This window comes from Ascidiella aspersa, chromosome 4 (assembly GCF_963924565.1).
Source record: "Ascidiella aspersa chromosome 4, kaAscAspe10.2, whole genome shotgun sequence".
Classification (NCBI taxonomy): Eukaryota; Metazoa; Chordata; class Ascidiacea; order Phlebobranchia; family Ascidiidae; genus Ascidiella; species Ascidiella aspersa.
In genome coordinates this window covers 15,634,669-15,651,890 of record NC_139450.1, presented here as the reverse complement: position 1 = coordinate 15,651,890, position 17,222 = coordinate 15,634,669, and the positions used below count along the sequence as shown (strand labels likewise).

General features: G+C 36.2%; 1 protein-coding gene and 3 pseudogenes across 1 annotated transcript; 1 reads left to right on the top strand and 3 right to left on the bottom strand.

Moving 5' to 3' along the window:
* Positions 1–836: 836 nt before the first annotated feature.
* On the top strand, positions 837–1,614 carry LOC146148163 (glutathione S-transferase Mu 3 pseudogene; annotated as a pseudogene).
* A 5,544-nt stretch (positions 1,615–7,158) lies between these two features.
* LOC146148162 (glutathione S-transferase Mu 3 pseudogene) lies at positions 7,159–7,818 on the bottom strand (annotated as a pseudogene).
* Positions 7,819–12,456: 4,638 nt separating this feature from the next.
* Positions 12,457–13,243, bottom strand: LOC146148161 (glutathione S-transferase Mu 3 pseudogene; annotated as a pseudogene).
* A 178-nt stretch (positions 13,244–13,421) lies between these two features.
* On the bottom strand, positions 13,422–14,754 carry LOC146148160 (glutathione S-transferase Mu 5-like). The gene has a single exon (XM_083387276.1). The coding sequence runs from the start codon at positions 14,076–14,078 to the stop codon at positions 13,422–13,424; it is 657 nt and encodes a 218-aa protein (XP_083243402.1). The 5' UTR covers positions 14,079–14,754.
* Between the last annotated feature and the right edge of the window lie 2,468 nt (positions 14,755–17,222).

Sequence of the window (17,222 nt, the reverse complement as noted above, 5' to 3'; positions counted from 1 at the left end):
AAAATCTTCTTTTTTTCTAGAGTTATGGGACTTTTGCTTGTTTGTCCGATTTGAAATTATCGACGTTTATGAATTTTTGAAGGAATATCAATAACTTATCCTCGAGTAATTGGCGGTCGAGTCATATCTCATTTGGAAGAATAGACTCGTAGCTATCACCCTATGTAAGTCACTTAGGGCACATTTTAATTTAAGGGCCTAATATTACTGAATAAACACCGTATAGAAACACATAGATCAACGTTTTAAAATGGTTATTAATAGACGTGTAGAAAAAGTTTGCATACCACTGAAGAAGGTCTGATCGGGCTTAAGTTAGGTCATATATGAGGTAACCGCAACTAAACATATGTGTTGTTATGAGGATTTTAATTTCTATAACTGTTGACATGATTTTGTTTTTTTTAAAGGGTTGACTTTCAGAATTAGTGTTCTATGTAATTTGAAAACAGATTTTGTTTAGCAGGAAACTTATGGGTTTTGCTGAATAGGCATGAATGGTTACTTATTAATCTTTCGTGTCACCAGTAACAGTTTCTATTGTTTGCTTAGTCCGCGTTGCTCAACGATTTAGGCGGGTACAAAGTTGTATTCACCATAATATTACATGATGCTTTACAGGCAGTTCAGAATCAAGTAAAACATACCATACTGCAATAAGTTGAGTCTATTAATTAATCTGATTCGTGAAGGTTGTTTCGAAAAAATCGCGATCAATTCCAAATGAAAAATGTTTAAATCGGATACATTAGTGCATAGCCAAAATACAGATTTAAAACGTGAAAAAGTGACTCTACCTAATTTTTTAGAAATATTATATTTTGTCAAATTTTAAAAGTGTTTGCAACACTAAATTATGTCGAAACCTGCTTTGGGCTATTGGGACATCAGAGGTTTGGCCGAACCGATTCGTCTTATGTTCGAATATGCTGGAGCTGAGTATGATGACCAACGGTATGTTTGTCAAAGCACACCACCTTACGATCGCAGTGCTTGGACAAAAGTGAAACCACAACTGGGCCTAGATTTTCCAAATCTTCCTTATTTGATTGATGGCGATGTTAAGGTAACCGAAAGCTGGGCAATCATGCTTTATATAGCACGAAAGTATGACCTTGGGCCTGCGAAGGGTCAAGAACATTTGTGTGATATGCTTCAAGGTGTTGTACAAGATTTTAGAATGTCCTTTACGAAACTTTGCTATACAGATTTTGACACCCAAAAGGATGCCTACTTCGCACAGATTTCTGGCAAATTGGATCTATTGGAGACATATATTGCTAAACACAAATGGATTGGTGGGGAGAAATTATGCTACGTAGATTTTGCACTATGTGAAATTTTGAACCAAATGACGTTGGCTAATCCATCTTTGTTAAATTCTCACAAAAACTTAGGGGAGTATTTGACAAAATTCGACCAGTTGGATAAAATAAATGCATATCGTACATCAAAATGTTTCAAGCGATTTCCCTGCAATAATCCCCAGGCTAAGTGGGGAGGTAAGCCGGAATAAAATTGGAAATCGTTTGCTTAATACTACGCATTTGATGCCATATCCATTTTAGATTTAAATAATTCATGTATAAATTCTGTGCATGTAAGCTGAAACTATTGTGCTATAACAATATCAAATATGAATTGATATTTTATTTACTTGTGACAATTAGGTCTACGTAATTGCAGGCCAGTAAACTTCGATACTTCAATTCGGTGTTTATTTTACACCAACCTGATTTTTTTGCCAAAGAAAAGGCAATTATAATAAAAGTTATTGCTAAACAAATTTGTTGCTTTATGGCGCGCCTTGAACTGTTATGAAACAAGCAGTTTATAAAGGACTCGTGAACAAGTAAAATCTTCAGAGATGAGGTTACAAAGCTACATCATAACATGAGGTTATCGTTCGATGTATGGGCTAGGTCAGGGGTCGGCAACCTTTCGTATACAGTGTACCAGTTTATGAATAATTTTTAAATATAAACAATTCGCGTGCCGAACATTTTTCTATGTATGGTTTTGCACTGGCAACCAGGACTGCTAAAGGGTAAAAACAACCCGAGTCCAACTCCGCCCAAATGTGCATTTCCTCGAGTCCCGAGTTCGGTTCCGACACTACCGCCTGTATTTTACCCATTTACGTAACTAAAATTAGATGGATATGCAGCAATCCACTCATATATAAGGGATCAGGGAAAGTATGCCACCATATGCTATTCCACCTTAACGATTTACAGTTTGTTTCCTTATCAGTTTTCAAATATGGTACTGCGCATGCGCGTACGTAGGTCTCTGTTAGATTTATCTAGTCTTACTCGAGTCCCGAGTCCGACTCCACAGCCCTGTTGTGATCTGATCTGACATATTTTTACGAATGTGCTGACATCTAATTTACGCATCTTTGCCACTTTTGGCACGCGTGCCAGGGGCAGGGCCGGATTAATCAATAGGCTAATAAGGATCTAGCCTTAGGCCCTGCAAAAATTCGGCCCTCAATTTAAGGTTAAATTTTTGTAAGGCTGATAGTGCAGATGCATTACCGGTACGATGCAGTGCAGTTTTGCTTAAAACGAATGACTGAGTCGAGTGAATATGTGTCTTGTGTGTGAGCAGATAAATAAATCGTTTCATTTATGCAAACAAGTTTAAGAAATATCTACGTACAATAAAACCTAAAAAGCAACAATACCTAAAGCAAAAAATCTATAAACCCATTGTATTAAGACCAATGACATAATAAAGCCAAATACGCAGATTACTGCCCAGTACAGAATAAGATCAAGTCAAAATACATCCTAAATTCATCGCAATATTGCCTAGCCCTAAATAGCAAAAAATTACGCCTGAAACTGTATGAGAGGGTATGGGTCGATCGGGCGCTGTGTTAGGTCTGGCATGGTCCGTTTTGGTGTCGACATTTGGACGTCCTAGTTTGACCGGCGCCATTAGGGCGCCGCTGTTTTTGCATTGGATTTTTGGCCATGTTTGGGAGGTAATATGTAGGGTTAGAAAATGGGTAGGGGATAAAATAATTAGTGGAGTTAGTGTACTTAGGGGAGAGGTTTGAAGTTAGTCAAATGTTGTTTAGGCCTGATTCTGGCCATTTATGTCTTATTCTGACGGGTTTTGGACGGTACTTCGACTATAGGTATTAGTTCTATTTTGGACTTTTTCAGAAGTGTGTTTTATTGCGACGTTGATGTTGTTCTTATTTCGGTCTTATGGCTACAGTCCCCTTTAAGCACAGATAGTGATGTTGTTAGAGGTTTAAATGTCGATGGCATCATTCATAAGGTTGGTTCTCAATAGACGCGTCCGGCGTTAACGTAAAACGTTTTAAAAATTTCGGTTGGGGAAAGTGAAACAGTTCAACTTTGACGCTTTCGGTTAGGAGCGAGGAAATTTGCCATTAACGCTGGCAACCCTTAAAGTGTGAACTGGACGACGCTAGCGTGTTGCGCCAGACGCTAACTCTAGAAGTAAAACACATTTAGTGTGAACCAACCTATACCTATGATAGCTGTAAGGCAGGAAAAATGTTATTTTAAATTTAGGCCACATTTTAATAGGAGAGATGTGGGACCAGTGGATCATAGGGACCAGTGATTCGGGAGCTTTTTTCCTCTTTTCATTTAAAATAGATATTTGAAGATTTGGGTCAATAAAACGATTTTGGGATCACAAAAGTAAAATATGTTATCTGATAGAATTTATATTTTATTTTGGAATCTAAAACAGGGTTTCTCAATTGTGGCCCTCGGCCCCCTTTAGGGGCCACGGAGAGGGCATAACTCTCTAGCATAGCTGGTAGTTTGCAAAACCCATCTGTGTCGTTATTTTAACTTTAATTTGTGATTTTAACTATGACCTTTCTTGTAACGTATTGTACCTCATTTTTCTGACACGTTTTTTGATTAAATCGCAAATAGGGATGTTCAAAGTAGAATATTGCATCCTTTCATTGCGTTTATCGCTAAGTTTTACGCCTAATCGTACGTTTGCGAGTGGCAAGATTGGATAAAGGCCTGTCGCTGTGGTGAAACAATTAAATGTGCTGCCTTACATACGTAGCCATGTCGTGCGGCTTCAGCGTTTTTTCGGGCATCCAATTACTTGACGATAACCTTCGCCTAATCTTTGAGTTTCCGTCAAATGCTGTTGGGCAAGCAACTTACTTGTAATGCCTGGTGCAGAGATTTCCCAATTTCCTTAAATAGTTTGCAAAAGAATATTCCATTGTGAAACGCACAAGGTATGCTACGGGATTACTCAAGGTCAACTTTTGGGCCATATTCAGCTATAGGTTGAGCACAGAGTATTTTTCAAATAACAGTAACGCATTATTAACATAAAAATCTAGAAATCATCTCGGCGAATGTAGTGACAAAACAGAGTAGACAAAAAGATGCCTCGGTGAAGTCCGAAAACAAGCTTGGCAATGACTAACTAAGTTAGTTTAATTTAAAATGACTGATTTGTTAAATAATTAGAAAGTGGTGCATTTGTTCAACTTTTTTCTTCTTGCATTTTGAATTAAATGCTGTGGTATGTTGAAGGATAGATTAAACTTCACGTTACGACCTTTAAATCCTATGTTACGATGCAAATAAAACCTGCAGATGCAAAAACGTCAAAAGTGACCCATAAGTCCCACATCCCCTACACTATGAGTCTATGACACCTATACCATTTATTACATGTTTTTATTATGTTTGTGGTGTTTTGCAGTAAATAATTTCAATTTTTTATGTATGCATTTTTACTACTTTTTGTAGCTTCGTTTGCAAAATTAGGCCCTTCCCTGGTAATTAGCCTTAGGCCCACAGTACCCTTAATCCGGCCCTGGTCAGGGGTTGCCGACCCCTGGGCTACAATATGCAACTGGAATCTTACTTTAAATACATCAAAGAGATGACGGAATAACCGAATCATTCTAACTGTCACCACTACGTGTTTACAGCACCCCCCCACCAAATATGACACGATGAGCAGTCTTTAATATGACACGATACTTACTATAATGCGCAGTGACGCAGTGTTGACATATTGGTCTGCTTCAGGGGTAGGGTCACGGATTGGGGTAACCAGACAACGCCTAAACTGTATTTTTTCTAAGTTTTACTTCATGAAAGTAAATTTCTTTTTGCCTTTGCGCGAACTTTGGTCAACTACACATATTGAATTATTTCACCTAATATTTTACTTTTATTTAAAATAATTTTTGTCAGCAATTAACCCTAAAACAAATTGGCAATTGTTAGATGACTAACAACTTTATTCTGCTATGGATGCTGATTTACATAGTTACATTGACAAACGACTGCCTTTATTTTTCCTACACCGCCAGTAGGCAAGTCATGTACTATTGGATTGAAGCTGATGTCAAGTGCTGGTAGTATCGGTACTTGTCCGATACTAAGATGGTATTCGTGCTGATCCGATTTCAGTTTGTAATGTTTAAATTGTATAACCCTATAAAGCAGCGTGCTGTTCTCTAACGCAATTGGCTTGCAATTACAAGTTACAACCTAAGTTTTTCGCGCAAAACGCGTAGAAAATTGATTTCAAGAAGGCAAGATTTTTCGTGGGAGACATATTAGGCCAGTGGTTTTCAAACTTTTTTATTCTGTATATCGAAAATGTGTAATAAAAATACTTGTGGAAAACACGAAATAGTAAGTCGGCCAAATTTTTGTCAATAGATAGTTCAACAAAAGGCATGGCTCCTTTTGCTTTGCTCTGAACAGTTTCCTTTAAACCAGTGGTTTTCAACGATAGGGCCGCGACCCCCAAAGGGCTCGCAGGAGGTTGTAAAGAAGGAACAAGAACCGCCAGTCTAACAATGATGTAAATGAGTGACATTTGCCCGAGTGAATCAGTGGTGTTTGTGACGTCACAATTAATTTGGGTTTCAATGAATGACCGAAGATAAAGTCTGTTGGTCTTGTGTCTTGTCCAATACAAAAAGTAACTGTGAATGCCCGTTTTGCGAAGCTTTATAAGTATTATTGAACGACACTTATACACAATTTAATTCCCTGTAACAAATTTATTCCCAACTTAAACAATTCAGAGAAAAACGAGATTATATACAAAATCCATTCAATGTTTAGTTCAAGTTATTTTTACAGCTGTCAATTTTTTAATGTTACATCATAAGCACATAATTAATTTTTTTCTTAGAGATAAAAAAAAATTGTTGAAGCAAATGAACCTTAAAACTCGTAACTTTAGTTAGGCATGCTTATAGCGTAAATCCGAAAATTTCTGCCAAATTATGAAATAATAATTGGTCTGCTTTAAACGCATACAGAGGCGCAGCCAGGGTATTTTGCGCCCGGGGAGCAAATTATAATATTGGCGCCCCTCCTCCTTGTTGAATCATATTTTCTATTTCGTTTTAATCACATTTTCTATTGCAACATAATATACCCTATTTTATACGAAAAAAACATGTAGGCTAACTTGTACCTTGGGGCCCGGGGACATATGTACAAAAAGTTTGTATCCACGTATAATAGTCAACACTTTTTTTTAAACATCTGCACGGCCGCATAAGTTACTGTCAACGACCGCAGGTTGTGTACTTCTTATACATAGCCATGAAATAAAAATAAAAAACGTTTGTCAGTTTTACTATAGCCAAAGGGCCGTTTTCCTTAATTTTGTTTCCTGCAAATACTGAGATAAATCGTTGAATAAACTCTGGAAGTTATTATCACTAATAGTTCGTGGCAGTTCTCATGACCGTGGAAATTATTAGGCCTACTTCTGTCAAATTTTTTATAAGAAAGTTCGCACAGGATGTTTTCGTCAGAATTGTGCTACTATGTAAGTGTTCGCTTGCACTTTTACACGTTGTGCTAATTAAAGTATGCCTAGAATTTCGATCAAACAATTTTTTGGAAATATAACTTTGTATGACCACTAAAGCCGGAGTACCATTCGGTGTCCGCGAAGACTCTGAAGTAGACGTCGTAATTTGCGTATGTAATGTTCGCCTAAAGAAATAATAAATGTGCTTTTTTACACAACACATCAGACGTTCATTAGCAGTCATAAAATTTGAATTACTCACGTTTTACTAAGAATTACATTAAGGATTAATGTTATTATATTTCTACTCTAAGCACTGATCGATGAACCAATGTCAGCAACTTATTCCGGCTTTCCTCCCCACTTAGCCATAGGATTGTTGCAGGGAAATCGCTTGAAGCGCTCCGAATTATGGTATTCTGTTATTTTATCAATGTTGTTAAATTTCTTTAAATATTCGTCCAGGCTAATATGATATTTTAAAAATGATTGATTTGCCAACGTCATCACATTCAGAATTTCACATAGTGCAAAATCTACGTAGCATAATTTCTCCCCACCAATCCATTTGTGTTTAGCAATATATGTCTCCAATAGATCCAATTTGCCAGAAATCTGTGTGAAGTAGGCATCCTTTTGGGTGTCAAAATTTGTGTAGCAAAGTGTCGCAAAGGACATTCTTAAGTCTTGTACAACACCTTGAAGCATATCACACAAATGTTCTTGACCCTTCGCAGGCTCTAGGTCGTACTTTCGTGCTACATAGCGCATGACCGCCCAGCTTTCGCTTACTTTAACATCACCGTCAATCAAATAAGGAAGATTTGGAAAATCTAGGCCCAGGTGTGGTTTCACCTCGGTCCAAGCACTGCGATCGTAAGGTGGCATGCTTTGACAAACATACCGTTTGTCATCATACTCAGCTCCAGCATATTCGAACATAAGACGAATCGGTTCGGCCAAACCTCTGATGTCCCAATATCCTAAAATTGTTTTTGACATTATGAAAGTAAAAAATATATGTTTTTAGGAATATCTATTTAATCTGTAAAATAAACAGTTTGCCAACAATTATTGCATTTTAAATCATTATAGAAATTGTTTAGTTAGTTTTACTTTTCGGTTTAAACCGCATTTAAACACTCAAACTGTAGCGCAGGGCATCATTATAATGTTAATCCAATTATACCTTTATTGTATGTGTGTTGTAGGGATTTCACTTATTGTTAGAATACGTTCGATGCAAAGTAATGGTATCAGTAGGCCTGCTTTTCCTATATTTGGTTCAGTGCCAATACGAGATAGCCATTGTAGAAAGGTTTTTGAAGAAAAAGCTTCTTACAGCACTAAAATATCCTGTCCTATGCCCTAAAGTAAATTATCCCGCTCATGTCCTATACCTTAAAGCAATTATTCCGCTCATCTCATTGGTACCTTTTGACCATATGACCTGTTTTGCATTAGATGCATGAACTGTTTGTCCCGAATTTCAGGTACCGGTATCCTTGCTGTAATTAAGCTCCACCAACCTTAACAAACATCACCTTTATAATTATACAGTGTCCAAAGTAGTGTTCTGCTACAGTAATCCACAGCCTTTTTTCATTACTGAAGACTAACAAGGTTTAAATATTTGGTGGGACTTTCTATTAATTTATCATTTAAATTTGCGGTTTCACTTTCCTTACGAAGTTTTAATCCAAGAATAAAAAGCAGTAACAACGTACTACGCTAAGCACCGGTTTGCGAGGAAACATTTAATCGCACCAAAATCACCGTTGAGCAAATGAATGAAAAAGTTCGGCAGCGTCGCCATTGTTCCCTCTAAGAAATTTTCAAACTGAGCAAATGTTTGTTTTAGATAGCATGAAAATTTGCTGAGTTAGCAGAGTATTGGATAAAACTAGAAGTGAAAATAGTATAATATTTAAAAACACGAAATTCACAGCATTGTTTTTGAACCTTTACGATGCTTTTATATTTTCCGGTTTATTCGTTTTTGATTGGATAGCTTACGTTGCAAGTGCGCACGGCGTGACTATATTTGAGCAAACAAAAGTAAAAACGGCTTTATTAAACATAAGAAAACAGTTTAACCGGCCTATCACGTGATCATAATCTCAACGGCAAGACAGGCCTATACCAGAAACACTTTTTTACTGTTTATTAGTAAAACCAAATTGTGGTAGTGGCCACGACACTGATTAAACTAAAATATTCCTAAAAGTAAACTTGAGAACTACTGATAGATTTTGCCACTCAAAGCTTACCCAACGCATTTTTCCCGCGCAGTGTTCGAACGTAACACAAACACTGTTACGCATATATTTACACGGCATAAGTAGGCTCGAGTAGCCCCGATTAGGATGAACCAATGGGAAACGCCGAAACGCTGTTTTGACCAAAGAAGTAGATATGTTATGTGGTCGCAGTAATTGTATTTTTGTTAGTTGCCTTCAGATATGAATAAAAGGAAAAATTCAATACAGAACAACTATAAGATTAATGCTATATTGCTGCAAACACCAGGGCGAAACTGCTGGGCGCACCGAGACTTTTTGGGGGCCAATATCTCCGTAAATTGTGCCGCTAATAACCTGAAATTTTTATACAGTTGTTGTATTGGGTTTAGCAATGCAAACACACTTTTAGCGAAAATAATAATAATAATTATTTATGAATATTTTTATGAATCTCGCTGGATTTTTCACTATATAAACTACAATCGCTTGCAGTTAATAATAATCGGGAAAAATTTCGACCTCTAACGTGAATATTAAATGTTCTTTCGGGACTTTGAAATCAAAAGGCCATATGTCAAACGTAAGCAGTTATGAATTTTTGATCGAATATTAAAGCATAGCCAAATTGATATTAACTACAAACGATGGCCTTTTTACATTTGTTTTATAAAAATGGGTTATATATCCTAATTTATCTACGTAAAACATATTGCTTGCTATATGTTTGCGTCAGAACCAGCAACTGAGCGTCTTGTCTTTACTTTGACGTAACGGGAATTCACCTAACTTAAAAAAAATAAAAGCTATGTTGACTAACGCAAACAAAGCTGAATTAGAAAGACAGAGAAAGCACTGCAAACAGAAGGACTTTATTTTGTTTAGTTTTCTCTATTTTATCCTCCTTTTTTATTTCCACCTCATGGCGCGTTTTTATCTGTGTTATCAGTTGTTACGTCACTTTGCTAACTGCATCAGTCATTTAATTGCAGCAGTTGCGGCTTGCGTAGTGTACCACGTTTATCATATTATAACATCCAAACAAACTGATTTTCGGTTTACTTAGTTCTGTACTTAGTTTAATCTGTATCGTTGATGTGCATTGTTCAACCAGAATCCTTTGTTTTTACCAGTCGAATTCTGGCAGATTTTGTTGGTATTCGAAAAAAATCTGATTTATTATCGCAGATAATTGGGGTGCTGAAAATATGGTAGCCCCATACGCAGGCGCAAATCTAGGATTTCAGTTTGGGGAGGGCCATGAATTTTTTTCAGATATGACGTCACAATTTTTTCAGAAATGACGTCACAAAAGTATACCATTGCGTGACGTCATAATTCAGGTAAAAAAAACATCGGCTGGCCGAATAAACTAACTCCTGCAAAATAACGCGAAAAACAGACCTTTTGAAAGCACGAAAAAGTAATAAGGTTAGCCTCTACAGTGGGCCGGTTTCCTAGTTTGACCTGGTATGAAGAATATCGCTGAAAGACGCTACCATGTCTATTGTCTACACATCTTGCTTTTTCCCGAAAAGGCGAGAGCAACCGCACATGCCACCGAAAAAGCGGGGGCCACGTCGCAATAAAATCATAGCGTTGTCTGCTGCGGTCAGCTGTGGTTCTTTCATGACACTTCTCTCAATTTTTAAGTTACTGTAGTTGGTTTTTGCCAAATAAGTTTGCTGAAATGAGAAAAAACTCTATGCAGAGTTAATCCTAACATTGGATAGGTTATTCAAATCCTTACACAAGGGTCGGCAACCTTTGTGTAGATAGTCGCGGGCCAAAACCAAACTCAGAAAGGTCTCTGCGGGCCGCACAACATATGTATGTTAAATGAGATTTTGTGTTATTACAACTTTATAACAATTGTGAATCAGGTGGGCCTCGGAATTTTTTGCACTTTAAAAACGTGTTTATAATTACTTTTAAGGAGGCAGTAAAGTCTTGTAGCAAATTCGCTAAAAAAGCGTATACTTGGTTTAGAATTGGAGTCCACACGTCGTCACCCCCCTACTACTATTGAAAAAGTGTAATAAAACTAATTTGAGAAAACGCGATAAATTTTATAGTTAATCTATTTTAGTGTTTGTTAACTATTTGGGGCACACCTGGCGAGCGAAGCGAGCGCGAATTTTTTGGTATACCGGTATATTTCTACAAAATTTCTTGTTTTTGTTACATTTAAAAAAAAATTGTTAAAAAATATTTTTCGATTATGTTTGAATACGTTTTTCGTTTGTACTTGACGCACTTGGCAGCTTTCCACGGCGCAACAGTAAAGAAGCGCTGATCTAGTTCAAAAAGAGCATCAAAACGTAAACACACTGGATGTATAAAGTTCATTAGCGCGAAGCGCGAAAATTTTTCGCATTTACACACTTAAAATAGTCAAAAAGTATTTAAAATATGGATTCGTGTCTAATTTTTTAAAGAGGCGGCGGGCCGGATGATGTATATTGGCAGGCTGGTTCTGATACAGATTTGCATTAACAACAAAAAAGCTTTTAATTGTGCTTGGATATAAGTTAGTTGTTATATAATCGAGGTCAGCGTACGGTCACTTAAGCCGTCTCTGCAAATCTGAAAAACGGCGCTTTGCGCGAGTGCGCGAAACGAATTTTACCATTTTTTTGAAATATTCATTATATGGCGCCATAAGCTCGTACACCACTACAAAGCTTAAAAATATGTGTTATTTTGGCGAAAATAGGCCATACTGCCTAGGGAACCGCGAAAATAAGCTGCTTATTAAGTAAAAAAATGTACATATTTTTTAGTTTGGGGGGGGGGGGGGGGCGACTCTAAACCAGTGCCCTAATTTGGCCACTAATGTGGTTGTACGTAGCTCGAATAAAACTATTTGGGCATTTTTTTTATTCGTACGTATAACTCCAATAAAACTAATTTGGGCACTTTTTGGTCCGGACGTAACTCGAATTAGATTTAGAGCTACTTTTAATGTGCTTTGTAGAGATCGACCGATATCACTTTTTGGGACCGATACCCGATTTTTTTACAATTTTGTCAACCGATATCCGATTTTTTTTATGAACGTGGGAAATGTTCAAAACTTGAATAATTAAAAATAAAATCCAAATAACGTTTTAATTTATACACCTTTACTTATTTTTAAACTCTTATTTTGCATATTAACTTGGCGTAATGCTAAAGCCCAAACTTTTTTTATCAAAAATGGGTAAGATATAAGATGTTTGTTGTACAGGAAAAATTATATCATGTTTTCGTACTAAAATATCGGCCTATGTTTACAAATACCAAAATATCGGTATAAGCCATATATCGGACAATACTATCGGTAAACCGATATATCGGTCTGTCTATAAAGTTTTGCATAACAAAAGGAATCATGTGCACAGCTTAGTTATTATTTTTTATTTAATAAAACATCATAAAATCTGCTCTTTTGATGAACTCTTTTGGCAAAGGCTGAAGAATATTTCATATTGTTTTACACGCGATAAAAAACAATGTTGTAAATAAATACCCCTTATTCAGCTTTAGCTCCCCACTTGGCTCTTGTATTGTTGCAAGGAAATTGTTTGAAACGTTTTGATGAACGGTATTCACTAATGTTTTTTAACAGGTCAAACTTTTTTAAATATTCTGTCATCTTTTTGTGAGGTTTCAAAAGCAATGGGTTAGCCAGTGTCATTTGGTTGAGAATTTCACATAGTGCAAAATCTATGTAACTCAATTTTTCACCACCCATCCATGTATGTTTGGAGATATATGCTTCAAATAGGTTTAAAGTGTTTGAAACTTCTGCAAAGTATGCATCCTTTCGTGTATCATAATCTGTGTAACAGAGTGTAGTAAATGATTTTCTAAAGTCTTGAACAACACCTTGAAGCATATCACACAGATATTCTTGACCCTTCTCAGGTTGAAGGTCAAACTTTCGTGCCAGGTAACGCATGATCGCCCAGCTTTCAGTAAGCTTAACATCGCCATCAATCAAATAAGGAATATTTGGAAAATCCAGACCTAGGTGAGGTTTCACCTTTGTCCAATCGCTGCGATCATAGGGTGGTGTGCTTTGACAAACATATCGCTTTTCATCATAAGCAGCTCCAGCATATTCAAACATTAGACGAATTGGCTCGGCCAAACCTCTGATGTCCCAATATCCTATAACTGGTTTTGACATAGTAAAATTTAACTCAACAGGTTTATTTAAATTGACTACCTAACTTATCTAAAGATAAAATAATTTTGTTAGTATTTGCTTGTTTTAAACAATTTTGTGTATTACCACCTATTAGCCAACAAGAACAAATTTACACGAAACAATACTTATGAGTTTTACACTACGATATTTGATGACTTTCTGTAAAACATTTATTGACCATTTCCCCATTTGGCCATTTTGTTATTCACTGGGTATTCCTTAAACCTCTTTGAAAGTTTGTATGCTTTAATTTTGTCCAAGTTCCCAAAGTTCTCGAGATACTTCTGAATGTGTTCATACTTGTCTAAAATCCCGGGCTTCATCATTTGTATTTGGTTTAAAATTTCACAAAATGGAAAATCTACATAAGTAAGATTTTTTCCACCAAGCCAGGTATTTTTTGAGAGATATGTTTCAAATTTGTCCAACTTTCCAGGAAGACTGTCAAAATATGATTCAGACTTTTTTTCAAAGTTGCTTCCATAGCATAAGGATATAAATGAGCCCCTAAAGTCACCAACAACTCCCTCCATCATGTCACATAAATGAGGATTACTTGAGGGAAGCAAATTGTTTTTCCTGGCAATGTACTTTAAGATTGCCCAACTTTCTGTTATTTTTATGTCGCCATCAATGAAATAAGGTAAATTTGGAAAATCCAAACCCAGCTTGGACTTCACATCAAACCAAGAACTACAATCAAATGTTGGTGCATCGCCACAGATATATCTTTTCTCTTCATACTCAACACCAGCATATTCCAACATAAGCCTACAGGGCTCCGCAAGACCTCTAATGTCCCAGTATCCGATAAGAGGCTTAGACATCGTAATGATTTATAAGATGGCAAATAGGTGTATACTCTTGCAAAATGATTTCTGCAAAAAAAAACAAATAAGTACAAGATATACACCCACAGTTTGGTTTTATGTATTAATAAATAGGATTATGCATAATCAAAATCTATAATAATGTATAAATACTTCAAGAATGATTTAAATAATAAAAGGTGAATAATTTAGTTTCTGAACACATTAACTCGATAATTTCCTCATCATATTCCTTGTGTGGATGTATTGTATGTCATTGTGGATGTATTGTATGTCATTGAACTATTTTACTAGAGTCACCCCAAAAGAGTTATGAAGCACTTACTATTGAAAATCAAACAAAAAAAAATAAAAACTGAATTAAATTTATCTAATAAAGCAGAAAATATCAGAGAGGCAAACAGGACCTGAACAGGAATTTACCAGTTTAACTGAACATGCAACATTTTTTGTATTGTTAGCAAGTTATCTATACCAAACATTCGGTATCATTTTAAAATCAAACAGTACCATTAAAGATAAGTAATAGGTGGGCAATGTTTTGAAAAAAAATTATTTCAACAAAATTTTAAACTATTGAGAGAATATTGATTTAAACAACGCATTGTTGTTTACAGTATCACATTAGTGTCTTGGCATCACCAGTCACTTGTTTTTAATGTTTCCCTGAACAAAAATTGTTTGATACATTTGTCTAAATCAGATATACTCAATTCTCTAAAGCAAAAACGAAGCTGAACTAAATTCTGACGAATCGGGTGGCAATAAAGAAGTATAAAATCTCGGGCGTGCCCTTGTCACATGATACAAGCTGGGCTTGGTACACCAACAGTACGGCTGTCTTAGCCTGAGGGTAGTGTCCCTTACTCCTTCAATAAAATTTTCTTACTAACAAATATTTTTGGTAAGCATAATTATTTCAAGGCGGAATCGTTAAAACTTTAGACACAACTTCACAATGTTACATACCGTAACAGCAAAAAAACTTGACCTGCTTAAAACTTAATGTTGCCAGCAGCATCTTCGCGGCCGTAGTAGTTATTGTCAGCTCAATGTTGACACGTGTAACTGGCGCGTTTGGATAAAAATATATAGGTCTACCGCCCTACGGTCCTTAACAGGGCTGCCACTCTGATTTTCAATTTATCCCAAGGTTTCATGTCTAAAAATCCCAATAATTGGAAAAAAATCCCAAGATTAAAAAAGCTGAAATATAAGAGACTGTGGCGGACTTTGTGGTATGCACCCATGTGTATTGAAGCTCTAACACAGGTTTTGGCAACCTTTTCTCTAGTCGCGGACCAATACCAAACTGATAGGTCTCTGCGGGCCGCACACAAATTTAACGAAGAAGCGTGGTATTAAAATGTTAGAACAACTGTGAATCAGGCGGGCCTCGATTTTTTTTTGCACTTGAAGACGTGTTTGATTACATTCAGTAAATTGTTTTTTCGAGTCCACACCTCGCCATATATACTGCTAATGAAAAGAGTAATGAACCTACTTCGAAGAAACACGATAACTTTACCTCTAGCGAAGCGAGCTTGATTTTTTTTTAGGTAAACCGGTATGTTTTTTTATAAATTTCTTTTTTTATAAATTTCAAGTTTTTATTACATTGCCAAAAATACAAAAATGTTGATAGTTTTGAATCCGTTTTTAGTTTGTCCGCAACGCAATTGCCAGCGTTCCACGTCGCAACGGTAAAGAAGCGCTGAGTTCTATAGTTTAAAAGACAGCATCAAAGCATAAACAAACCAAATGCACAAAGATCATTCGCGCGAAGCGCGACTCTTTTTTGCACTTACGAATAGTTAAAACAGTCAAAGTAAAATTGAATCGTGTCTAGTTTGTCAAATAGGCGGCGGGGCGGATGAATTACATTTGCGGGCCGGTTCCGGCGGTAGGTTGTCAACCCCTCTAATAGCTCTTATTTTTATCGTCGATTGGGTCTGTTTGATTAGCGCCGTCACACAAGCTAGTAAATGAACAGTTTCGTCTAACAAGCAAGTAATAGCCTTGTTACGTCACATAAGCAATTTATGCATACACCCACGAGCCAGGTAAATAGCCATTTTCTTATTCTTATTAGGAAATGAGTCCGTAAATACCAGCAAAAAAAGGTATTTGTAATTTCAACCTGCTATGAATTAAAATTCCCAAGATATGAAACAGATATCCCCAGATCCCAAGGTCTAGGCTTAAATCCAAAGATCCTGGGAAAAAACCCAAGGAGTGGCAGCCCTGGTCCTTAACCAAAAGCTAGCCAGCACAATAGCTAAACGAAGAAATTTCAAAGGAAAAACAAAACACATTTAACCACATTTTTTGAGAAAAAACATTTTACCACAACAATAAGAATGAACTATATTTACAAAATAAAAATTAAAAATAATATTAATATTCAAAATTAATATTCGCAATAATTTTTAATAAAAATTAATTTACGCAACAAGAGACCAACAAAATCGCATAGCTCTTGATAATACCTTTCCAACGATGCCACACATGACTCCGTGATAGTTCAAGCCATACGCTTTTATCGTCGATAACCGATCCTATAATTCATAAGCGATCGCGGTAATATTTAAACGCCCGTCACTTGCCTAATTCAAAGTGCAAGTGAACGAAATTTCATCAAGACATTTTTACAAACCTTATAATGCCATAGAAAGAAAAAAAGTAAAAAAATTTTAATGTTAAAAATATTTCAAATTTAACATTTGTTATGCGTAATATCGAGTTTTTTCATCCCACCAAAAAAGACCCAAAAATCAATTTACGGAACTAGAGACCAACAAAATCGGATGTATTTATAAAAAGCATCAAGATCAAAATTTGTTACGAAACCGCATACCAATACGTTGGTAAGATTATTAACTAATTTCAACAGCGAAAAATTACCTAAAAAATAATATTTATAGTTTCCTCCCGCATAAAACGAACTATTCTTATAGCAAGGGGCGTGAAAATTTGGTTTGAAAACAACTTGGAATAAGTGTTTAACAATATTTCAGTTTCAAGTTTATATCCATGTTTTTCCCTAACTACACGTCGAGAATACGTGGGCCCGTGGGAGTACATTCCATAATTTGTGCCGCCAATAATTTTTTAGACGAAATTTCACGTCAAATTTTACGA

Coding starts and splice junctions, on each gene's coding strand:
- LOC146148160 (XM_083387276.1), bottom strand. CDS start 14,078: ATGTCTAAGCCTCTTATCGGATACTGGGACATTAGAGGTCTTGCGGAG.